Below are 23,557 nucleotides of genomic sequence, written 5' to 3' on the forward strand. Positions count from 1 at the left end.
ATGTCTCGGGAAGCCAGGGAGACTGTGATGGGGCAAAGAAGGGAAAGGAGTTTAGCAAAGTGCAGCAATTCATTGGCACAGAGAGAAAATTACTTTGAAACAACTCAGGCCAAGTGCTACACACATGAAAAAAGGGATTCTCCACAAGAGACAAGTCCCAGATTAGGGAGAGAAAGGCTGAGGTGAGAAAAGGACAGAGAAAACCAAATTATCTGGGAGGGCACTGAGTCTGTGGCAGAGAGGGAACAGGGAGCAGCGCTCCTGCCCCAGCCCAGGGGGGGATTCCATGTGGAACCCTCTCATTTCCATGAATTCCATGTGGAACCCTCTCATTCCCATGGACTTCCCAGCAGTGCCACAGGCTGACAGGATGCAAAGTGCAGTGGGAAGGGCCTCAGTGGCTTCTCACCAGGATTTGAGGGCAAACAGCTTTCATTAATTCCTGTGCATGAAGGAATAACCAAACTAAACTCTGCAGATGCCTTTTTCTCTTGGTTACCCAGCAGTCTGGCCTGGCTCTCTCTCAGCCACAATTTAAATTTGCTAAATTACAGAGTGGCTGCTGGTGAAAGCCACGGTGGTGATCTCCAGGCCAATCACACAACATTCCTCTCCTGAAGGAAAAAGGGCCATAATCCCACCCCATCCTCACCAGGGAGGGTTTTCCTGGCTATAAATCCCAACCAGTGATCAAAGCAAGGATGAGGAACTCAGAAAGCCCTTCCTAGTCCTTGTTTCAGAGAACATATTAATTTTTTTCCCCCCCCTTAAGCTATTCTGCAGCCCAGGAGTCAGATAAAATATTTAAATGCCTCTGGAGTTTATGAGCTGGTGTCTGTGTGAGCTGTGCTGAGTAATTTGGAGCTGGCAAGGAAAAATCTCCAACCTTTGACTCACAGACATGAAAGGGAGGGAGAGACACATTAATGACAATTATCTGAGCCTGTGCTACCCTGATGGAATAACCAGCACAGCCTCCTGCACCTGCAGGAATGCAGCCTGGGTTTCAGGGCAGGGTAAAAATCCTTCTCTGCTTTGGGGAAGGGCAAAAAGGGGCTTGGGATCAACCCCAGACCTTCCTCTGCACCAATCTTGGGCACTTTTTGGGGTGGATTTTTAGTAAGGATAAAGGTAATTAATTACAAATCACAAAAATCCCTGTGGAGAGCAGTGGAAGGGCTAGGAAATTAAAAGATGAGGATCTGCTCAGCTGAATCTTAGGAAAGCTCACCTCCACCTCTAGTTTTGTTCTATTATTAATATTTTCACTGCTTGAAGGCATTAAAAATAAGGGCCCCCAATAGAATTATTCTTTAAGGCATTCCCCACTAACAGACATAGTAATATCTATAAAAATGGTCCATTTTTCATTCAAAGTGCATTGTTGTGACACCCCACCTTGTGAAGGGCCAGCACAGCTCCTCTGGAGGCCTCACCCACCACGTTTTTGGCAGAGCTGAGCTCAGCTTTGGAGGAACCATCCCACCCAGTGCAGTGCCCTGGGTGCTGCTGAGCCCTGCCACAGCCAGCACAGATCCCTGGTGCCCGTGGGAGGAGGGATGGGGGGTCTGGAATGGGATTTGGATGCCTGAGAACATTGGCATCAGTCAGACAAGACACCCAAGGTGGCAAGAAAGGGGCAGGGCTGGGTCCTGGAGATGCTGCCCCAGCTCCACTCACACAAATCCCCCCTGTCTGCCACTCCCTCCTTGGCCACCCTCACCCAGGTCCCTGTCACCCCTCTCACAACAGCAGGAAAGACCTTTCCTTCCATGCCCCAAGCACTGGTAATATTCTGCAGCTTTCCTGAAGTTTTGACTTGCTTGGAATACAACACTGAATTACTTCCAATTTTTTGGCAGCCCCACCTGACACTGTTCATAGGTAGAACCCCCCTTCAGCCCACAGCATCATGAGTCCACTCAAAATCCATGGAAATGGACTCACCCTGCTCCTGGCCTCCCTCTCTGAGCCCCTGGCCCATGAAAATTCCTGTTGTTACTCCTGTTCCTCATGGAACTGCTCCCTTTAACCACCTCCCTGTGCTGGGGTCATACCTTTGGTTTGATGTGCTCTGTGTGGCCTGGATCCAGCCCAGGGCTGCAGGAAAATCCCATCCCAGGTTCCACACAGGAGCTCAGCCCTCTCCACAACATTCCTGGTTCTGATCTAACTGAGACTGGCATTTACAGCACTGTAACTCCATCCATCAAATGCCTGCTCCTGCCAAATCTGCTTTGGGCTGCGCTGAAACAGAAACAAATCAACAAACACAGGGTGAGAAACAGATTTCAGCTCTGAGCTGAGCCCTCAGCCATTGGTGTGCTTCCCTTTCCCTGTAAAATGAGGATACTGACATTTTCCCATTGATAAAACGAGGTTTTCCACTGCCATTTGTGAGGGCTGTGCTCTCTGTGCTTCACCTGGAACACACAAAGTGCTGTGTGACACTGATTTATGGCAGCCTAGGAGTGGGATCAGCCTTTGCCATTGCTATTCTGATGGATTCACTACGTGGAAAAATGCCGGGTGTAACGATGGCTCGGGATTAGCGATGCAGGTGGTTTTATTTAAAGCAATAACATCAAAGCCAAACGTCTGCTGATTCAGCTCATAAAAATCATTGATGCATAAAAACCAACAATAATTGTCAAGAAAGAAAAGGGGAAGGGAGGATTGGGAGAACAGAGGAGGAAAAGGCAACCCAACCCCATAAATGCACACAAGACAGTTTAACTCTTTCAAGAAGCATTTGCACCCTTGTGTGGGGGAAAAGTCAATGTGACAAAAACTCGAGGGGAGCTGGAGGGAGATGGAATTAAGAAAAGGCATCTCTCTTCCACGTTATCTATCTTGGATGGAAGCTTCTGGTCCAGCCAGCAGCTTGGGAATGTCTTCATTTACAATATTCCTTCCTGAAATCTGAAAGCAAAAGGAAACGGGGGTCAGCACCTGCAGAGAGATTCCAAACCATTCAAAGAAGCACAAAAATATGGATTTATCTCTAGAGTGACCATTTGCAGTTACCCACATCCCTGATATCCCCTCAGAGGGACAGACTGGGGGTAAATTATTGCCCAGATCCACTCTGCAGGATGCAGGAGAAAATGCCATGAGAATTCCATCAGGGACAGCAGGTCAGAGGCAGCTCCTGGGCTCTCCAGCCCATCCCCTGCTTGGTGTCATTTCAGCCCCATTTATTATCTCCTAATTCCTCTGGAATGAGTCATGGAATCTCACAACTGATTACAAGCCCTGCTTGACAGAAGTGCTGTCCTACAAATGGAGGCACAACCCTCAGGATTAATCCTGGATAAGCAAAGAGGAGTTTCAGCCCCCAGGGAGGGAGAGTTGTTTGCTTTTCTTGGATGAGGTAACAGCCCATTACCCATAAATTAGTTCAACTCCAAACACTCTCCTCTGCACAGTGTATTCTTGCATTAACACCACGCCAGGACATTTTTGGGCTCCATCTCCCTCCCTCTGAGGTTCCAGCAGAGCAGGCACTACTCCAGCCCTGCCAGGCCTTCTTTTTCCAATCAAGAAAAATTCCAATTTGTGCCATGCCAAAAGTTTTTAAAAGCCTAATCACTGCTTGCATCTTGTGGCTCCGTGATGAAAGGATGGGAAGGGAGCTGGCTTCTCATTCCTGCTTTTCCCATGATGTTTCTCATTCCTCCTCTGGCTGTGGCTTGGTCACTCACTGATGGACTGTTCCTCCCTCCTGCTGCCCATCAGAAGGTCCCTACAGCCACCAATTAGGGGGAGGAAAGTCATGATTACCTTTGTCTAAATCGATGTTCTTTGCTGGGAAGCTTCTGGCTTGCTCAGCCTTCTCCTTCAGGATGTTGTTTTTGTAATCTGTGCAAGGGAGGAGCAGAATTCACACAGGCATTAGGGTATTAAAAGAAAACAGAGGGTTATGAGCAAGACAGGTGATCAGTCCTTCCTTGATGTGCTCTAGGTCTGGCACCTCTGATTTCTAGGAATTATTTGGGGAGTTACTCAGCAGGAAAACAGCTCTGACTTCATTTTAGCCCCTGGCATTAATCAGTTGTGCAAACTTAAGGTCCCTGCTCCACACAGGCACCACAGCTCCTTCCAGATCTGAATTATCTCCTCAAAGCTCACCTGGAGGTGACTGATGCAATTATCCACAGAGTTTGCTCTCCTGGCACACACAGAGAAGGATTTTTGCAACCCACTCCCTGCAATTCCTTTCTTTACTTCCAATTTTGTATCTCTCTTGTTTACTGGGGCCTTTACAGCAATTCTTGGGACCTGAGGTTTGCCAGCTTGTTCTTTTAAAGGTTGTACCTTTATTAGGGATGCAAATTAAAAAAAAAAAAAAATCAAAGGGAAAATTGTTTCCTGGTTTATCTGGCAAGCTGCAGCAGGTATGAACCTGGCATCATGGCAAGGCTTCAGGAACCTCAGGGTGGTGCAGACGAGCATCAGTTTTGTGGAATGGATTCACTCCAAGTCCCAGCAAGAACCAACCCCTGATCAATTCTTGATACAAAAAACTCAAGGCTGCACCTTCCAACCCCAGCAAGGAGCAGCATCCATCTTCAAGAATGCTGGAAATTCCCCAGATCAGTCCTATATATCCCCAAAAAAATACTTCCACAGTGTGAGATGAGCTTCCTTCCCCTCTTTCCACTGTCTTCCATTTTACCACGAGTTCCAGGAGGATTTGTATTTTCTCTTTCGTATCTCAGAGCTTCTCTTGCAAATTTTCTTCCTCTCATTCTCTGTTTATCTGCCTTAATTGCTACCACAGATGTTGACAGAAGGCCCAAACGTTCACTGAATGATTTGACATCCAGGGAGGAGGAAATCAGAAAGTTAAACCAAACTGGATTCAACAGAAGGTGGAGGTAATGAACTCAGCTACCTCAGGACTTCTCTACCCAGTTTCGGTCAAATAAAGTCCATACACCCACTGCCAGAGGTTAAGGAATAGGTTAAGTCACTTCAAAATATCCAAGTGCCATTAGAAATTTCAGATTTATAAGGATTTTGCCCTGGTTTGGTGGCCAGGGATACCTACCCAGCCTGACGTCTTCACTTTTGTGTGGGGTCAGATCTGTCGTGTCCACTGTAAATTCTTTAAGATTCACATCCTTCCTGAAAAGGGAATAATGGTGGGAAATGGTGTTGTCCCATCCTTTAATAACTGGCCCCTTTCACATTTTTTCACAATAGCTTTTCTTCTTTAGAGAATTTAGTTTATTTAATTTTTAATTTTTTCCCCCCCCACGTGTTTGTCCAGAGCTTCGAACAATGGGCAGCCAATCTGTACTGGAATTTCCTTCTCTCTTCCACTTTAATCGTATCAAATAAGCTCTGGAGGAGCCCAGGTCCATGATCTTGGCCCCATCTCACAGCAGATCTGGGCATTATTCCTTTACCACCAACTCCCCAAGACATCTCACACAAACTTCATCTGTGAATCAGTTCCCACAGTATAAAAAGAGGAAATTCAATTGCCAAATCAGCCCTACAACCCATTTTCTCCTTCCACTTCCTCCTCCTAACCAGATCCTCAGCTGCTTTAGGCTCTTAGCTGAGGAAGGGGGCCACAAGTTCATTTTTATGCATTCCAAATTAATAAACTCTGTAATTATACTTACTCTCCATATTTCTTCACATTGTATTCATAACCTAAACAGGAGGAAAAAGCAGAATGAGCAGTCACAGCCAGCCCAGACACATTCCTGGGGTTTGCTTTTTGTGTGGCACCCAAAACCAGTGCTGTGGGTGTCACCCAGAGGTCCCAGTGTCCCTTTCTGGAATTCCAGAGTCACCCAGCACACCAAGGCCTTGGACACCTGAATTCCCACCTGTGAAGGGCTTTTCTTCTCCCTTCCACAGAGCAACTCAGCAAATCATGAGTGGGATTCAGCCAAAACTTGGACTTGGAAGTCTTTTCCAATCCCATCGAGCCGTGAAATCAAGGCCTGGAAATTTTTACACCACACCACTGACTCTCTCTGTGAACCAGCCCTGCAAATCCTCCCCACTGGGCAGATTCCTGGTTGTCCAGGAGGGGATCCCTGCCTCCAGCACTGTTCCTTGCAGGAATGATTTGCACAACAGTGTCCCAGGGTGTCCCTCCAGGCAGGACAGGGCTGGTTTTCCCTGGACTCACCTCTCTGCCGGCGCTTGCGGGTGATGAGGACCACGATGATGAGGAGCACGAGGAAGAGCAGCAGCGTGGCCAGGATGTAGCCCAGCTGCTGGAAAAAGTGCATCCTGCTCTCAGGGATGATGACATTGATGACATTGTGGCCCCTGACCACGTTTGGATCTGAGGGAAGGAAAACAGGGGGATCACTGGGAGTGGCATCCAGAGAAAAGCAGGATCACAGGTGGGAATGTTCAGGGAGAAATTCTTGGGAACTGCAGGAATTAAAGGGCAAATCAGTGCCTGATTTACAGCACCCTGCACCTCTGGCAGGTGAGAGATGCTGTGCTCAATGCCTTTTTCATATTATTAACTCGGGGAACAGCTTCTCTGATACCTTTTACAATTAGATTTCTGTAATCTTTCATGTTCCTCCTGCCCTCTTCAGAATTTGGATTCCATTCAGGATCTGTCAGTGGTAGTTTTTGTTCTCCAATTGGGCCCTGATTAGAATTATTTTCTCTGTCCCAGACTGTCACTCCTGCGGCTCTAATCAATTTTCGTTCTTCGATGGTAAATAAGGAATGTAGGATGGATTGTATTTCTCCCCAATTATAAATATTAGGGCCGAGGAATTGATCAAATTGATCAGCTAGTCCAATGGGGTCAGTCATTAGACTTTTCATTTCTTTTTTAAATTCTCGTACCTCTGATGAAGCCAGAGGTACAACAACATAACCAATTCCTCCTTGAGCATTTCCCATGGGTACCTCTCTAAGAGGTAAAATTTTAGACTTATGGGGAGTGCTAAGGCAGGTGGGACAGTCAGGTGTTTTAAATGATTTCTTTCTAGTGCAAGATCTTCACCAGCCCATGATTCCCAGGATTTAACAGGATGCTGCACATCCCTTCCCTGCCTGGCCCTCAGCAGAGGGGAATTTCAGAGCAAAGCCATCCCCAAACCTTCCAGAGGGTAACACAACCCTCCCCTGGATGGGTCCCTCACAGCACACACCCCACACTGCTCTGCCTCCAAACAGCCAGAGTATGAAGCAGCCCCTCCCTGCCAAGGGTTATAATTTACAGAGTGGGAAGAGTTTTCAGTGCCAAAGAATGAGTTTCATTTGCAATGAAATAAAAATCGATAAAATTAATAAACCCCCCCCCCCCAAAAAAAAAAACCCAAAACCAACCCCACAGAGAAAAGCCAAGATTCCATTCCTTCTGTGGGTGCAGCAGCATTTCGGTTCCACAGCACGGGGAAGGGGAGCTCAGAACTTTTACATGGAACATTTTTTTTTGTAGATCTCAACTAAATAGGTCAATGTTTTACACATGTAAAGGGGAAGTGACTTCTCTGCTTGCAAGAGTCAGAGGAATGGACAAAGCCAGCCCAGGCACGGATGGAATCCCACAGGACTGTGCTGGGAGAGGGTTTTTTCTTCAAAACAGAGCTGAAATGACACCTTCATTTCACCTGAATGTTCACAGAGCACCAGGCAAGAACAGCATGGAGCCCTCACCTCCCATTCCCTTGGGAGTTTCTCCCTTCCCCAGAGGGAATAAGGGGAAAAATGGGGGGAAATACCCCAAAAGCCCCAGTACCCTTTAGCAGATGTGGTCTGACACTTCAGGAAGTGCAGGCACAGGGACTGATTCCAGTTTTTTAGGCAGTTTATTTCTTTCCAGCGTTTAAAAACCACCAACCCAGCGAAAATAAAATCAAATAAGGCAAGAGTGGATTGAAATAAACACTCTGAAACCAGAGCTGATTGTTTGCTAATGCCAACAGCAGTCCTAGAAAATCAAAAAGCTTGAGCAGCGTGCTCTGTTCTGGTGGCCCAGTGCTCCACTCCAGCAACACTCTGCTTTTTACTGGGATTTCCAGATGCCCTGTGCTCCCTGGATGCAGTGCTGGAAAAACCATGGGGTTTTCAGCGCTGCCAAGCTAAAAAATATCAAACCCAACCAAAAACCCACTTGCAAAGCTGCAAACAGCACATGTGACAGCTCTGCTTTGTCACATCCCTGGCTCCTGGAAGGCCATAATGAGATGGTGCCACAGCAAACAGAGGAATTCTATTCCTGGCTTTTTGCTTTCCCACAGTACTGCAAGACAGGGGTAAGAGCTGGGTTGAACTTTAGGCAACACCAGGGAGGTCACTGCAACAACAAACAGCAGAAACAGAGATTTAATAATTTTGGGCAATGGAATGGATCCCATTTTATAACTGGGGAAACTGAGGCACGGAGGAGCAGCTCAGTCCCACCAGTGAATGGCAGTGCCCAGAGCAGCATCACACCCAGACTCTCCTCATCCTACACCAGAGGTTAAGCTGGGAGGATGAAGGTTGATCCTGTAACCAACATCTGATCTCTCAGCACATCTCACACCCATCTGCCCCAAATTCACTCCCACGACACTGTTTAACCACTGATAAAGAAATCCTAATTGTGGAGGGGAAAACTCGGGCCAGAGGTGCCTTAACATGACTTTCCCAAGTGTCAAGGACCAGATTCTCCTGCTGGAAAAAGTGGAGAGCTCTCCACAAACCTGGCAGAGGCAAAGGGCTGCCAATATTTTAGCACTAATCAGGAGACTCGACAGGTGCCATTCTTCAGAGTAAACCCTGAGTAAAAATGCTCCATTCAGTGGATATCCACCACATTTACAGTCCTGAGCCTGAGAGCAGCACTGAGCCCCTGCTTCTATTCCAAACAGGATGAAGGTTCCTGTCTGGGAATGGCTCTGGAGCTTGGAGCAAGGCCAGGAGCTTGGCTGCTGCCTGAAAAAAAGCTCCTTGCTTTGCTTTTGTTGTCTCCCCGTTTATGTTGTGCTCCCCAGAAGAATTCCAGGCAGTTTTTCATGGAATGGGGCAATGCCTCAGCCTCCCCTGCTGTACCCAAGCAGGGCAGGTCCCAGCAGGAGCAGGCTGGAAAAGGAAACCTCTGTATGTCTGCACTCCTTGCACGTTCCCATGGACTCAGCACATTTTTGTGTGTGGTGCTCTCAGCCCAGCTGAGGGGTCACTGCCTGCAGGGGCCAAACTCATCCCAAAGCTGCTCTGTTTGACAGTGGAAGTGGCTTTTGTCACTCCAGCACTGAGGGCACCACAGCCAAGCTCAGACAGCCCCACCAGGTGAAATCACTCAGAGATTCCACCTCACTCCTGAGCAGGTAGGGAACTACTCAGGACAACATCCAGGAATAAGAGGAATAAATTCCTGGGCAGACAACTCTGGAAACAGGATCTGGTTTCCATCTGTGGCTAAGGCTCAAGGGCTGTGTGCAGGAACTCTGATATTTGGATGTCCCAGTCTCCAGCCACCTCTCCTCAGCACTGCCTGGATTTTCTGGACACCAATCTTAGCCCCAGGGAAAAAGTTTAGATTTCTATGACTGAAGAAGGCCAATTTCTACAGGAGAAGAAACCTATTTAAAAATGTATGAAGCAAATCAAAATTCTATATTAAACAGCCAATAAATATTAAAACACAATGAATATTTTAAAGTGTTAATAAAGAACTATACCCAAAAGACTTTAAAAAAAATATTAAACTTAGGATTTTTGTTTTCTTTTTCTGCCTGAACGAAGCGTGATGGTTTTGAGTTTGGACAGGCTGACAGATGAGAGCTCAGTGCAGTGGAAAATATGAAAATTGGTTTATGGCACACACAGAAAAGAGAGGAAAAAAAAAAAAAGAAAAGCTGAAGGGTGGAGGAAAATTCCTGGTGGTTGATTCTGCATGGTCTGGCACCTTGCACAGCCCAAACATCCGTGCAAAGGGGAGAGAAACTCTGGTGAGAAGAGTTGTGACAGCAAAGGCAGGGCTGCATCAACCCCCTGCTCACACCTTCCCCTGATCCATAGAAGCATGGAGGAAGGGGAGCTGGACAGAAATACAACACAAAGGCAGCTCGTTTGCCTCAGGGCCTGTCAGCAGCACAGAACTGCCCCGGGGCAGGGGGACAGGAGCTGCCCTGTGCCCACAGCGCTGCAAAAGGGGGACTGACCCCAATGATGGGGGGACACCCCCCGGCATCCTCACTGTCCCTGTGATGGAAACAGCTTGGGAACTACTGGACCTGGGCTGGCTGAGCTCCTTAGAGCCCAAAGATCCAACTGCGGATACTTCCCCTCTGTGAAAACTCCACAAACGAAGCAGAGGAGTTGTAGAATAATTTATCCAACCAAAGGGAGCGAGTCTGGCTTTTCCTAGCGGGATTTTCCACACATCCCCACCCAGGAGAGACCACTCACCTGCAGCCGGAGCCACGCTGTGCGTGGTGAGGTTCACCACCTTCCTCTCCCTGGCCGGCTCCGTGACGGACACGTGGTAGATCCTGCGCTCGTGCAGGCCGCAGTAGTGGTGGTGCAGGTGGCAGGAGTAGGTGCCCTCATCGGCGCTCTCCAGGTGGGAGATGAGCAGCGAGAAGTCCCCGAGGGCGAAGGCGCTGCGGGTGACGTTCATCTTCTGCCGCAGGAACAGGGGCCCGTAGGAGCGGCGCTCCCCGGACGCGTACAGGTCCACCAGGCGGTCGGCGCGGTCGTGGGGGACGCCGGGGGGCTGCCGGTCCCAGTGCACCACCTGCTGCTCCTCCTCGCTGTGCCGCTCCGTCCAGATGTGGTTGCGGTTGACGCAGGGCAGCGTCGCAGTGCTGCCCTCCGGGGCCACCAGCACCGGCTTCTCGCCGTCCCAGTACTCGCTGGCTTCCTCGCCTGGGGGGGGGGGGGGAAACACGAGCTGGGCAACCTTGGAAGGGGTGTTTTGCCCCATCTGTTCTGTTTTTCCTCGCTTGTCTTATTTTTTCTCTCTCCACGTAAACGAGTTAAGTTTGCTTCCCTGGTTTATTTTCCTTGGCCAAAATCGAGTAAAATTTTGGCCCGATTTGCTGTCACACACCACGATCTCGTGGATGTGGTTGATGCGAAATTCTCACTCAAGTCCAAGTGGCAAGGACGCCCAGGCACACCTGAGACTGCTCCCAGACCCTGGAATCCCCAATTTCATGTGTCAAGGACGCCCAGGCACACCTGAGACTGCTCCCAGACCCTGGAATCCTCAATTCCAGGTGTCAAGGACACCCAGGCACACCTGAGACTGCTCCCAGACCCTGGAATCCTCAATTCTGTGTGTCAAGGATGCCCAGGCACACCTGAGACTGCTCCCAGACCCTGGAATCCCCAATTTCATGTGTCAAGGACGCCCAGGCACACCTGAGACTGCTCCCAGACCCTGGAATCCTCAATTCCAGGTGTCAAGGATGCCCAGGCACACCTGAGATTGCTCCCAGACCCTGGAATCCTCAATTCCAGGTGTCAAGGACGCCCAGGCACACCTGAGATTGCTCCCAGACCCTGGAATCCTCAATTCTGTGTGTCAAGGACACCCAGGCACACCTGAGATTGCTCCCAGACCCTGGAATCCCCAATTTCATGTGTCAAGGATGCCCAGGCACACCTGAGACTGCTCCCAGACCCTGGAATCCCCAATTTCATGTGTCAAGGATGCCCAGGCACACCTGAGACTGCTCCCAGACCCTGGAATCCTCAATTCTGTGTGTCAAGGACACCCAGGCACACCTGAGATTGCTCCCAGACCCTGGAATCCCCAATTTCATGTGTCAAGGATGCCCAGGCACACCTGAGACTGCTCCCAGACCCTGGAATCCTCAATTTCATGTGTCAAGGATGCCCAGGCACACCTGAGACTGCTCCCAGACCCTGGAATCCCCAATTTCATGTGTCAAGGATGCCCAGGCACACCTGAGACTGCTCCCAGACCCTGGAATCCTCAATTCTGTGTGTCAAGGATGCCCAGGCACACCTGAGATTGCTCCCAGACCCTGGAATCCTCAATTCCAGGTGTCAAGGATGCCCAGGCACACCTGAGACTGCTCCCAGACCCTGGAATCCTCAATTCCAGGTGTCAAGGACGCCCAGGCACACCTGAGACTGCTCCCAGACCCTGGAATCCTCAATTCCAGGTGTCAAGGACGCCCAGGCACACCTGAGATTGCTCCCAGACCCTGGAATCCCCAATTTCATGTGTCAAGGACACCCAGGCACACCTGAGATTGCTCCCAGACCCTGGAATCCTGTAACACACCCCCTCCAAAAATCCCAAAATACCCCACAGGGGTAACGTGTCCTCTCCACTGCAGCAGACAATAAAGAAAAAACACCTTTATCTTCTACATCCTTGGCCATTTCATGAAGCAAGGCCACTTTCTTTCTGTTCTAACTGAGAGTTAATCTCCTCCTTCAGAAAGCAGGAAGTATATTCCCTCCACAGGCTAAGAATGGAACGAGGATCTTCACCCCAATCCTCCGAGCAGGAAATGCTTTCCTACCCACAAAGGCCCTAATTACTGGAGGAGCTGAAGCAGCACTGCTCTGTTTGGCTCTTGAAAAGGAATAACAGAAGAGGCCAAAGCACAGAGGAGCAGACTGGGGCTCTCAGGGTGATTTTATTGCAATGTGAGAGCAGCAGAGGAGATGCACTTCCATCCCAGCAGCTGCACTGGGGTTATCCAGAGGTTTAACTGGATTTTAATGGGTGCCTGTGTGGATGGGTGGCTCTCTCTGCAGATGCCAGCAGCTCGCTTTTAGAGCTGGGCTTAAGGTGTGGTAACTTGAGGTGGGTTTTTAACTACAGGCTGCCCAGGGCAAGCTCAGCAACCAGAGCACAGGGCAGGTCCTTGTGGCTGAGCTGAGGGCAGGGATTGTCAGCAGGGGGGTGCTGCTGCTGCAGCAGGGACAGTTTGGTGACTACCAGGAGCAAACATCAAGCTGAGCAGGCTCCTGGCAGTGTTTGGCCAAGGAAGAAGAGAGGTTTGTAAATAATCACACTGAGTAAAGCCTCTGCAACTCAGGGAGGCAGACAGCAAACAGCACAGGGAGCACCACGCTCAGCTGGTGCTTCCTGAGCCTCCTGAGGCACCTGTGAAACCTGGAGCTGTCACCACACCCACCTCTCTTGGCGATGACCAGCTGGATTTTCACAGTTTCGTACAAGTGGCAGTAGTGATGGTGAAGATTACAGGAATATGTGCCTGCATCACTCTCTGCAACACCTGGGAAGAGAGGGGAAGTTGAATGTTTTATACTGAGACAGTGATTAATTGTGTCATTTGCAGTTTCCCAAATCCTTGTCTGGATACAAAATAACTTCCTTATCACCAGGGTGGGTTAAACAGAGACAAATCATCTCACCCAATATAATAATTTGGTGACCTAATAAAATAATTCAGTTTATTCACTCTGAGGGAGGCATTTGTATTAACAGGTGGAAAGAGGAAGCTGGGTTAGGTTTAGCTGGGAGCAGGCACAGGAACAATGACCATGGAGTGTTTATAGAGAGTTCAGGAACTGAAGCACAACTAAAGGGCCACAAAAAGCCCAGGTGGCTTTCAGGTTGTTACAAATTCTCCTTTAAAACAGGTTTGTTTCAAATAAAAGCCTCAGTGCTTCAGAGAACCTCACAGAATCACTGAGGTTGGAAAAGAACTCCAAGACTGAGTCCCACCTCAATCCCCACCTTGTCACCCAGCCCAGAGCTCTGAGTGCCACATCCAGTCCTTCCTTGGACACCTCCAGGGATGGGGACTTCAGATCTCCCTGGGCAGCCCCTGCCAAGGCCTGACCACCCTTTCCATGGAGAAATTCCTCTATATCCATCCTGAACCTCCCATGGGAGGTGAAGCTGGAGACTTCACTTGGAAGCAAAACCAGAAGGCTGCCCAGGAACAGTGTGTGGCTTTGAGGGCAATTCCTCAACCTCTTCCTGCCTTGAATCTCCAGCTGAAAGCTCCACTTCCCTAAGTGCCCAAGGAGCAGAAATGAATTAATGTGACTGTCCAGGTATGCAGGTATTCAGTCAGAGGGAATGCTGAGAGGGTTTTGATCTGCTGAACATGCTTAGCTGTGCAGATTGTCTGGGACAAACCTGGATGTGCACAAGTGACCGAAGCACTGAGTGCCACATCCAGGGATGGGGACTCCACCACCTCCCTGGGCAGCCCCTTCCAGACCCTGAAATTCCTCCTGATGATTAACCTCATTAACCTGGTATTGACTTATTTATCAAAAACGTGCTGCGAACCAACCATTTGCACCAAAACCCACCAATCCCATCGAGCCCCGAACCCTCCGCGGGGGGGAAAAAAAAACCTCCGTACCTTTGATCACCAGCGAGAAATTCCCATCTGCAAACGCGTTCTCGGGCATGAGGATCCTGCCCTGGTTGTAGGAGCTGTAGACTCGCTGGTCCCCAGCTGAGTACATGTCACAGAGCCTCTCCATCCTGCTGTCCCCGTAGTAGGAGCTGAGCAGGTCCCAGTGCACCACGCGCTGCCGGTCGTTCAGGCGGTCCTGGGTCCACACCATGCGGTGGCTCTTGCAGGGCAGCACAGCCTGGGAGCCCAGCACGGCGCTGATGTTCAGCACAGACACCACCACGCTGGCTGGGTTGGAGGCATCAGCTGGGACTGAAAGTCAGGAGCAAACAGCAAAAAAACCACTTATAGGGTTATGGAGTTAATGGTGTGTGAAGGAGGTGCTGGAGTGGGAGTGCTGGAAGCTCTGCATATTTTTGATTCTGGTTTCAACACAGGGCGCTCTCATGGAGAATCAAAGAATCCTGAGCTGGAAGGGACGCACAGGATCATGGATTCAACTCTTATCCCTGCACAGACACCCCAACAATCCCACCCTGAGCATCCCTGAGAGCAGTGTCCAAACGCTCCTGGAGCGCTTGGGGCTGTGCCCATTCCCTGGGGAGCCTGGGCAGTGCTCAGCACCCTCTGGGGGAGAATCTTTTCCTAATTAAGAAAACTTTACCACACTGATTTCATTCAGTGAAAGCAATGTCTGTTCTCAGGGTTGTACACTTGACCTGTCCTACACACCCTTCCTAATCCTGACCCCAGTTTAATCCAAGTTTGGAGACACCAGTGCAATGGGATGCATGACCCATGGAAGTTAGCCATGAAAGCCCCAGTGCATGCCATGGAATCAGGGTCGTCCCTCTCACTCCTCCTCATGATCACAAACCCAGGCAGATTTACAGAGATGCCACTCACCTGAATATGAGCACACAGAACCTGTCAAAGCAGAAAATAAAGAGTGTTACTGACAACAAAAGGAGGAAAAAGCTACAGACACACTCCAAGCCAGCAGCCACCTCTGTTAATGCTCCATCTATTCCACCCTTCCCTATCAATGTTTATATCTGGCTGCTCCATTTCCCACTCCTGCCACACACTTTGTCTGCACAGTTAATTCTGAGATGCTCTGCATGCAGCTCCAGCTCTCTCCAACTCACATGACTCAGATCCACACAGGAAGAACTTTGCCAGGGATGAACCAAGGCCTTTGGTTCCGCATTTCTCCGGGCCGGTCCCTCCTGCTCCTTGTGTGGGAGGGGTCTCGAAGGTCTCCTGGCATCACGCTTTTGATTCCCAACACAACACCACCATTCATCTCTCCAACCAGCCAAGCCCAAGTGGGTTCCATCAAAATCATTGGAGATTTTGTCCTGCTAATGTCAGAGGCACAATGTCCTCCAGACAAAGGGTGTATTTTTTTTTTTAGCTCTGGAATTTATGAATTTCAAACGAGTCCAAATTCAACTCCAGACTGGGGGTATTTTAGCACACCCCCAGTGCTGAGAATAAACTTGGTTTCCTCCCCTTTTCCCATCACAAAACACTGGGCAGGGACAGCAGAGAACAAAAACTGAGCAGCACTTTCTGTTGAACTGCCAGCTCAAAGGCACTCCAAACAGGAGGTATTTCTTCCTACATTTATAATCTCAGCATCACAAAGAGAAAAATCAAATCTTGGACAAGGTCTGTACTCTCTGTATATAAGAAAGAGACATCATAATTCCATCATCTGATGGTCTCTCCTGACAGGCTGCAAAATATTTCAGTTGCAGCCCCTGCCTCTGGAAGCCAGGACTTAGATTTAGCTTAGAAAAGCAAAGGAATGATTAAAAAAACCCTTCCACAGCACCAAAAAAGCCAGGAAAAATCGGTGCCACTTGTGACAGGCCACCAGCTCCCAGCACAGCAGAGGTGTCAATGTGCTCAGGCAATGTCCTCGCGGCTGAATGGGTGTGGTTTGCCCCGGGGCAAGGGGACAACGCGATGTCGTGACATGAGCAGCGATTTGCGAGCTCGGGAATGGTGTCTGAGGCTGCCTCCGGAGCCCTGCACGAACAGCAACTTGATTTGGTGCGACAGAAACATCCTCTGCTGGCTCAGGCAGAGGAATGAAGGCATTTACTGCTCTCCTTTCCTCTTGCGAGTTAATGGGAAAAACACGGAGCCCCGATGAAGCATCGTAAATCCAACGAGTGCCAAAAGCTCAGCCAGCCACAGCTCTGAGCTCACACCAGCACCTGGTTCTGCACCTTTCTGGACCCCTGCACCTTCCTCCTGCAAGGGCAAGGACCATCCTTCCCTTCCCTGCCCCCTCCCAGGGCAGCCTGCTGGAGCCTGGGCAGCCACGGGCACTTCTCCAGCACTTCCAAACACAACTCTCTGCCAAACAGGGGCTTGGCTGGGATGGAACAGCTTCTAGATAAGAAAAGCTGATGTCTTTTGGGTTCTTTTCCCCTCCACTCTTAAACAGGTTTGTTTCAAATAAAAGACTCAGTGCTTCAGAGAACCTCACAGAATCACTGAGGTTGGAAAAGAACTCCAAGACTGAGTCCCACCTCAATCCCCACCTTGTCACCCAGCCCAGAGCTCTGAGTGCCACATCCAGTCCTTCCTTGGACACCTCCAGGGATGGGGACTTCAGATCTCCCTGGGCAGCCCCTGCCAAGGCCTGACCACCCTTTCCATGGAGAAATTCCTCTATATCCATCCTGAACCTCCCATGAGAGAACAGGGCAGGAATGTTCCTGCTTTCTCATCTGGTCTTTCCAGGTTTGTCCCTCAGTGCCCAGGAGATGGTGCATCCTGCTGGGACCAGGGAAGAGCCTGTGGATTTTATATTTTGCTTTTTACAGACTGGATTTGTGACTTGCTGGCTGCTGCCATACAAAGCTGGGTTGACACCACAACAAAACCCATCCAAGATGAGGTGAATTAAATACTGGAGCTCAGCACGGAGAGGTGGAAGAGAAAGGGTTTCTCATTTTGTCTGTGCACACACAGAGTCTGGACAGAAACTTTGGGTCTGAACCTGCCCTAGGATGTCATCCATAGTTTGACAAAATGGTGCAAATATCAAAAAAAAAAGTGATCACAGCCAAGCAGCAAAATTCTAGAAGGGGGGAAAAAAAGGATAACTCTTCACAAGAGGGACAGGAACTCCAGCAGACAAAGAAGGAAGAACTGATTGTTCTGGTTCCCCAGCCACACTGGAAATCTGCTCACATCCATCAGCTCGTGGGGAAGGCTCAAACTTATTTGACAGAGCTCTAAATGAGATCACTCAGAAATCTGAGGAATCTGGGATGTCTCCGCTCTCTTGCACGCCTGGAGAAATGGAATTTAGAACAGCTGACCTTCAATAACCTGAACAGAGAGCAGCAGTGGAAGGAGGAATGAGTCTTTTCCTCTTTTCAGTGCTGTGGGGAGACCAGCAGAGCAACCAAATGCTGCTTTTTAAAGGGATTTTATGACACAGCAGCTACTGAACAGAGATAAAGACCAGCAAAGGTGACAGCTCATGAACTGCAGCTCTGGGGTCAGCTGGAAGCAGGGATTTTGGTGAGTCACACTTCCCAACCTGCAACTGTAAAACCAAAGAGTCTTCATGCACCTGGTGAAAGCTCTGACCTCTGTCATCACAGGACTCCAGGAGCTTCTAAGCCTCAGCTGCCTTCAGAGCTGTCAACACAGAACTCAGCTGCGGCTTGCATTTTCAAATTTCAAGTTCCATGGGATGGAGAATCACTTTGTCTTCTCTGGGTGATGTAACCACAAAAAAAAAAAAAAAAAAAAAAACAAAAACAAAAAAAAAAAAAAAAAAAAAAAAACCACCAAGAAAAGAAACCCCAACAAAAGACATTTCTGTGCTGTCCCCTGACACGTTCTGTGCTGACTCAGCAGGATCCCAGAGATCCTCTGTGGTCCCACGGTATAGGAAGAGGAAAGCAGCCTGGAAAACTATTTCTTAATCCCTTGTAAAAGGCAGAGCCAGCTCTTACTTCTTGAATCCCATCCATTTTTCAAGTGAAGAATTAAAGCCACAAAAAGCTGTGGGCAAACTAGAAGCAAAAGGCTCGGGCTGTGAAAGATGTGTGACATGCTCAGAGCTCTCCAGGCAGTGTCCTTGGAGCAGGGCAAGCAGAAAACTGTCCCTTGAGTCCTGCCTGAAGAATTCCAGCTCTCCTCTGCTCCTGGGACAGAGGAGCTACTGCTCAGGTCGGTGCTGATGAAACCACTGAGTTTTATATATATATTTTATATTTATATCCTCTTATTCACAGGATGAAAAACGACCAGAGTAGAAAAGACATGTTTTTCCCTAAATCTGTGTGTGCCCCATGCCTTATTTCTCCCATGAATCCCTCAGTTTATAGGGGGTTTAATGGGCTCTGTAGAGTCATTACACAATTGTGGGAAAAGCAGCAGCCTGTTCCCCAACCCTGTGGGGAAGGGCAGTGGCTCCATCCTGACTCTTTAGGGGGCTGAGAGACCCTGGTGGTTTTTGATGCAGCAACATCAAGGTGACAGTGAAATAAATGAGCCCAGCTCTTCTCTGGGAGCCAGGTTTGTTAAATCCACTGACCAGGAACCAGGAGGAACATCTGGGCTCGTCTGGAGGAGGGATATGGTGAGCAAAACAGCTGCACCTAAACTTCTCCCGTTCACCTCCTGTCCAGTCTGCAAGACTGGGCTTTTCAGTAAAACGAATTTTCCCTTCAAAGCTCACTGATGGTCAATCTGGTTTGAACTGGGCTTTTCCCTAAGTCTCTGTGTTTATTTTCAAAGACTTCCTGGGACAACTTTCCCAACAGCAGAGTCTCCCACTTCCGAAAAGGATGTCAGAGCCCTTAAGCACCCATCCAGCCCCAACAATTCCAGCAGTCCCTGCAGGTAGGAACACGCAGGGAGCAGGAATGTGCTGCCTGTGCAGAGAGGAAAAGCTTTGTATCTGCTCAAGGAGCCAATCCCCACCTGGGGCGCAGACAGGATCCCTCAGAGATCTGCCCCGGCTTTGTGACGGGCAGCTGGGATTTCAGCTGAGCTTTAGAAACCCTCCCCTGCTTTGTGTGCTTCCCGTTGGCTGCAGGCCCTCGGAATGGTTTTGTAGAGCCATTCCAAACACAGAGCTCTTCCTCCCGGCGAGACATTAACACTTGAGGGAGTGGTTCCTCTGCAGGAGGGATCATCCCAGCGCCATGGAACAGCTCAGATTTCCTCCCTTCTCCCCTTCCCATCCTCACCATTGAGTTATAATCTGATTTGGGTGGGCTCAAACACCCAGGTAACTCCAACATCTCTGTCAGAGATCCTCCATCCTCAGCTGGGACACCTCTGCCTCTGCAGCAGCCCAACCTGCTATTCCTGCCCTGGCTGCTCCCCAGGCTCTGCCAAACCTCCCTGGGAGTCACTGGACTGGTTGGTGCTTCTGGAGCACAGAGCTGTGGCCTCTCCTCCTCCTCCTCTTTAACCCACCCCACACACCAGATTTCTGAGTCACTTTAACCCTTCTGTCCCTATGACTGATCCCATAATTTGCCAATTCCAAAACCCTGCCTTGGGGCATTGCGAGAATGCCGTGGTGACATGGAAAGTGGATTAATTAGAGAGCAAAGGGAGAACTCCTCACCTCATTCCACCTCAGTGCTGAGGAACTGAGGAGCTCAGGTGTCAGCCACAGCCTTTTAAAAGAGCTGGGAAGAGCAGGGGGACCATCAGTCCCCAAAAAACTTGTGCTCCTCACTTCCTACTCCTTTCTTGCACCTTGCTACCCAAAAATGAATTCTGTGTCTGTCTTTATGCTGACAAGAGGAAAAGAAACCCAAAAACCACACTTCCTTTTTTCCCTCCATCTGAACCCTCACACACACGCACCCCCAGCTGTTTTTGCTTCATCAAAAGTAAAAAATGACCTTAAATCATCTAAATCTGACTGTGAAAGCTTTGTTGTACTCACATCCAAGCCTATTGGCTTTGAATTTGCTGATAGGAAAAAAAAAATTGCACAGACTTGCTGAACAGAGCTCCAACAACCTCAAACATTTTTCCATTCTCTCCCCAAAAAAGCAGAGGAAACCCATGATTCCCTCCCTTCCCCAGATGAAAACAGAGCAAATTTAGGAATCTGAACAAAATCTTACAAAGACAACAGTTCAAAATCTCGTAGCCAACCCCCAGCACCGTTGTGCAGCTGAAATAAAAACAAGTAACACCACACCAGCAGCTCAGAGCTTACTTTGCTGAAGCAAAATCTGCCACAGGAGGAGTTTTGCAAGTTGCTCCATTTCTTCGGCTTCTCGGTGTTTTCGCCTCTCTTGAAAAACAACTTAGAGGCTTTTTTTTTTCCTCTTAACTTTCTTTTCTGTAACTGGAAAACACTATGACCTCATCAATCTACATCCCCAGAGCTGTGGACAGCAGCTCATATTCTGCAGGATTACTCCACCTCCAACTTCCAACTCCCCACCTCCCCACTGCCACTCCACCTCCTTCCCTTCCCTCACACTTTCTGCAGATCCCACTTCTCCTTCCCCTCCCTCTGGGACCTTCTGATCCCTCCCTGACTCTGACATCAAAGTTTCATCGGGTGAAGTTGGTCCCACGCAGCCCTGGGCTGACAAAACAAATCTTTCTCCCTCCCCCCTGGGGATGGAACCAATTTTCCTCATGCTTTACTTGATCCAGCTGTTCCTCCCTTTGTCTGACACTCCTCCAGCTGTCTGCTCCAGACTGGATTTATTCTGCTGCCTTCAATGGGGTTTTGATCTTGGTCTCCTCATATGGTTTTACTTCGAGCTTCAGTCTCCAAAGACAACCTAGAAAACAATATTTACTCTGTCCTGTGATTTGTAAGCAAGGGCTGGATATTTGCAGGAAAATTACAATGAGTATAAAGTCAGGAAATAGAGTATAAAATAGGAAATAGAGTAGCTGCTGCTGGGATATTAAAAGTAAAATTACATATTACAGGAAAATTAAAATATGGTCGATTTTTCTGTTTTCTTGCATTCTGTTGTCAGGTTGTTGTTGCTTATGGCTAACACCATTTAGTGGATTGGATTTATTGGATTTAACAATTCAAATTAGTCATCAAGTGAAGGAAGGGAATTAAAACTTACTGTCCTTAAATGTCTGTGGGACTCTACAGGAGAACTTAAAAACACAAGCCAGGAGCCTTCCCATGGGATCCATGTGGATAAACTTAATTGGCACACTTGAATTTTTCCTTCTGACATTTTTCTGCCTCTCTAGTCTACCACAAAATGGATTCCCTCTGTCCCAGAGGGGGAAGAGCTTCAGGAAAGAGGAGAGTATTGTAATTATTACTATAACAAACCCCTAAATAAACACCTAAATAATTACACACTGCAACAAGGGAAGCTTTGGAAGCATCCAGACCAGATCAGAACTTCACCTAGTCCAGGATCCCATCTCCAGCAGCAGACAGAACCAGACACTTGCAAAGAAATTCCAAGAAACTGAAGCTATTATTATTATTAGATAATATGACCATGAAGAAAAGCCTGCTGTTAACTCATCACTGTCCAAACCAGACCCAAAGAACTGCTGGTTTGTTTCTAGGGAAAAACCCTAAAATAATCTTCAGATAAGAACCTCACAAAACTCCCCTGCAAACTCCAACTCTGACATTTATATGAAGTGAGGAGATTTGGGGATAATGGGATACAAACAGCCCCTCCCTCCACGTTCCCACCCTCATCACCTGAGCTGTGGCACCACCTGGATATGAACAAATCCAGCCTAATTGCAACCCTAATCCCATCAGCTTCCCTTTGCCAGCCTCAGGAATTCCCATTATTCCAACTCCAGAACCACCTGCAGGCAGCAAAGGCTCCTGTTCCCGTGTCCCTGACCTGTGCCAGGTGTCACAACAAGGACAGCACTGCTCCAGAGCAGCTGCTGGGCCAGGAATCTCTTGCAAGAAGGAGTTTTTCCTGTTGTCCCCATCAGGACAGAGCCACACCAGGCTCTGATCTGAGGCCTGTGTTCAGAGCAGCCTGGAAAATACCTGGCTAGGAGGCAGAAAGCTGCTCCCAGTGCACAGACAGCAAATCCAGCACCTTCTCCTTCCCCTGGTCCCTCCCACCCACGGGCAGGACCTTCCAGGCTGCAATCCCAGGTTGTTTTCCCACCTTTCTGCCTGCCAGCTGTGGCACTGCAGAGGTTACTGCCTGCTCCTCGCAGGGTTTCTGGGAGGGAAGCAGATTGCTGTGGTTGCTGCTGTCATGGACTGGATATTTCCTGACTGCAAGAAGCCAAGTCCAGGCTGAACAAGGCTGAAGTCTCCCTTCGCTGGGGCTCACAAAGAGGGGAGGAAAGGGACACAGGAGCCTGGTTTGCAGAGCTCTGCCTTGTCCCCTGTCTAATCCTGCACAGTCTGCAGCCAGCCCTGCTTCCTGGAGCTTTGCTGCTCCAAAGATATCCTGGAAAAGCAGCTGTGTCAACATTTTTCCTGGTCAGGAGCTGAATTTTTAACGAGATTCTCCATTCTGAGCTGTGCAGTGCTCCCCAGCCTTTCTCCTTCCCCACTCCCAGGGGAATTGGGGAATTGATTCATCCCTTGGCTGCCCACTGCTCATCTCCAGCTGACCACAAATCCTGACCAGAGAAAGGAACCTCATCCAGGCAAGGGAAAGGGACTTTCCAGCACCAACAGCAGTGGTTTTGCAGGCTCTGCACCTGCCATCAGATCAGGTCAGCAGCACAAGAAAGGCTCCCATGTTCCCAGAGTTGTCCCTTTTCCATTGTGGCAAAAGAAAATGGGTATTTCACACCTATTTCAGATAGAAAGCAGTGACTCAGGTGGACAAAGCCCTGCTAAAAGTGCAGGGGGCACAAGGTTAATTGGCTTGTGGGAAGTTATGACTGTCAGGAAGTTTCCTCTTCCCCATCTCTTCCATTTTTAACATTTTTGTTCTCAGGCTGCACTGAGAGACCTCCCAATAAATCCAAATTGAAGATTAGCAGCCAGAAAAACTGAGCAAGTCTCAGATCAGGAGGAAGGTCTGACACCAAACCAAGGGGAATCCTCCATCCTTTACTGCACTTTTGAGAGCCACTAACCCTGGGAAGCAGGAGTGGAAGTGGCCCCTTCCACGCCATCTTCACAGCCATAAATACATGAATTTAAAAGGAATGCCAGCATTAATGATCTGTTGACACAAATTACAGTACAAGGCCTTGTGCGCAGGATTTGTCAACACTCCAGGCTTATCATCAACAACTTCTTTAAATACAGG

At 48.9% G+C, this 23,557-nt stretch overlaps 1 protein-coding gene across 1 annotated transcript; it reads right to left on the reverse strand.

Moving 5' to 3' along the window:
* Nucleotides 1-2,815: 2,815 nt before the first annotated feature.
* On the reverse strand, nucleotides 2,816-20,653 carry MXRA8 (matrix remodeling associated 8). Its single transcript, XM_082295618.1, has 10 exons — nucleotides 20,533-20,653; nucleotides 15,216-15,236; nucleotides 14,313-14,621; nucleotides 13,107-13,208; nucleotides 10,393-10,851; nucleotides 6,155-6,313; nucleotides 5,637-5,667; nucleotides 5,054-5,130; nucleotides 3,784-3,861; nucleotides 2,816-2,922 (listed from the first exon to the last, which is right to left on the reverse strand). Exons 1-10 carry the CDS (start codon nucleotides 20,579-20,581, stop codon nucleotides 2,897-2,899), a joined length of 1,311 nt encoding a protein of 436 aa, XP_082151744.1. The 5' UTR covers nucleotides 20,582-20,653; the 3' UTR covers nucleotides 2,816-2,896.
* Between the last annotated feature and the right edge of the window lie 2,904 nt (nucleotides 20,654-23,557).

This window comes from Coloeus monedula (assembly GCF_965178545.1).
Source record: "Coloeus monedula genome assembly, chromosome: 22".
NCBI classification, from domain to species: Eukaryota; Metazoa; Chordata; class Aves; order Passeriformes; family Corvidae; genus Coloeus; species Coloeus monedula.

Bases quoted from the DNA above. Each gene is read 5' to 3' on its own strand.
- MXRA8 (XM_082295618.1), bottom strand. From the start codon at position 20,581: ATGGAGCAACTTGCAAAACTCCTCCTGTGGCAGATTTTGCTTCAGCAA. The intron at 14,622-15,215 runs GTGAGTGGCATC...CCTGACTTTCAG, and splicing joins TTCTGTGTGCTCATATTCAG to TCCCAGCTGATGCCTCCAAC. The intron at 5,131-5,636 runs GTAAGTATAATT...TTCCCTTTTCAG, and splicing joins AATGTGAAGAAATATGGAGA to GAAGGATGTGAATCTTAAAG.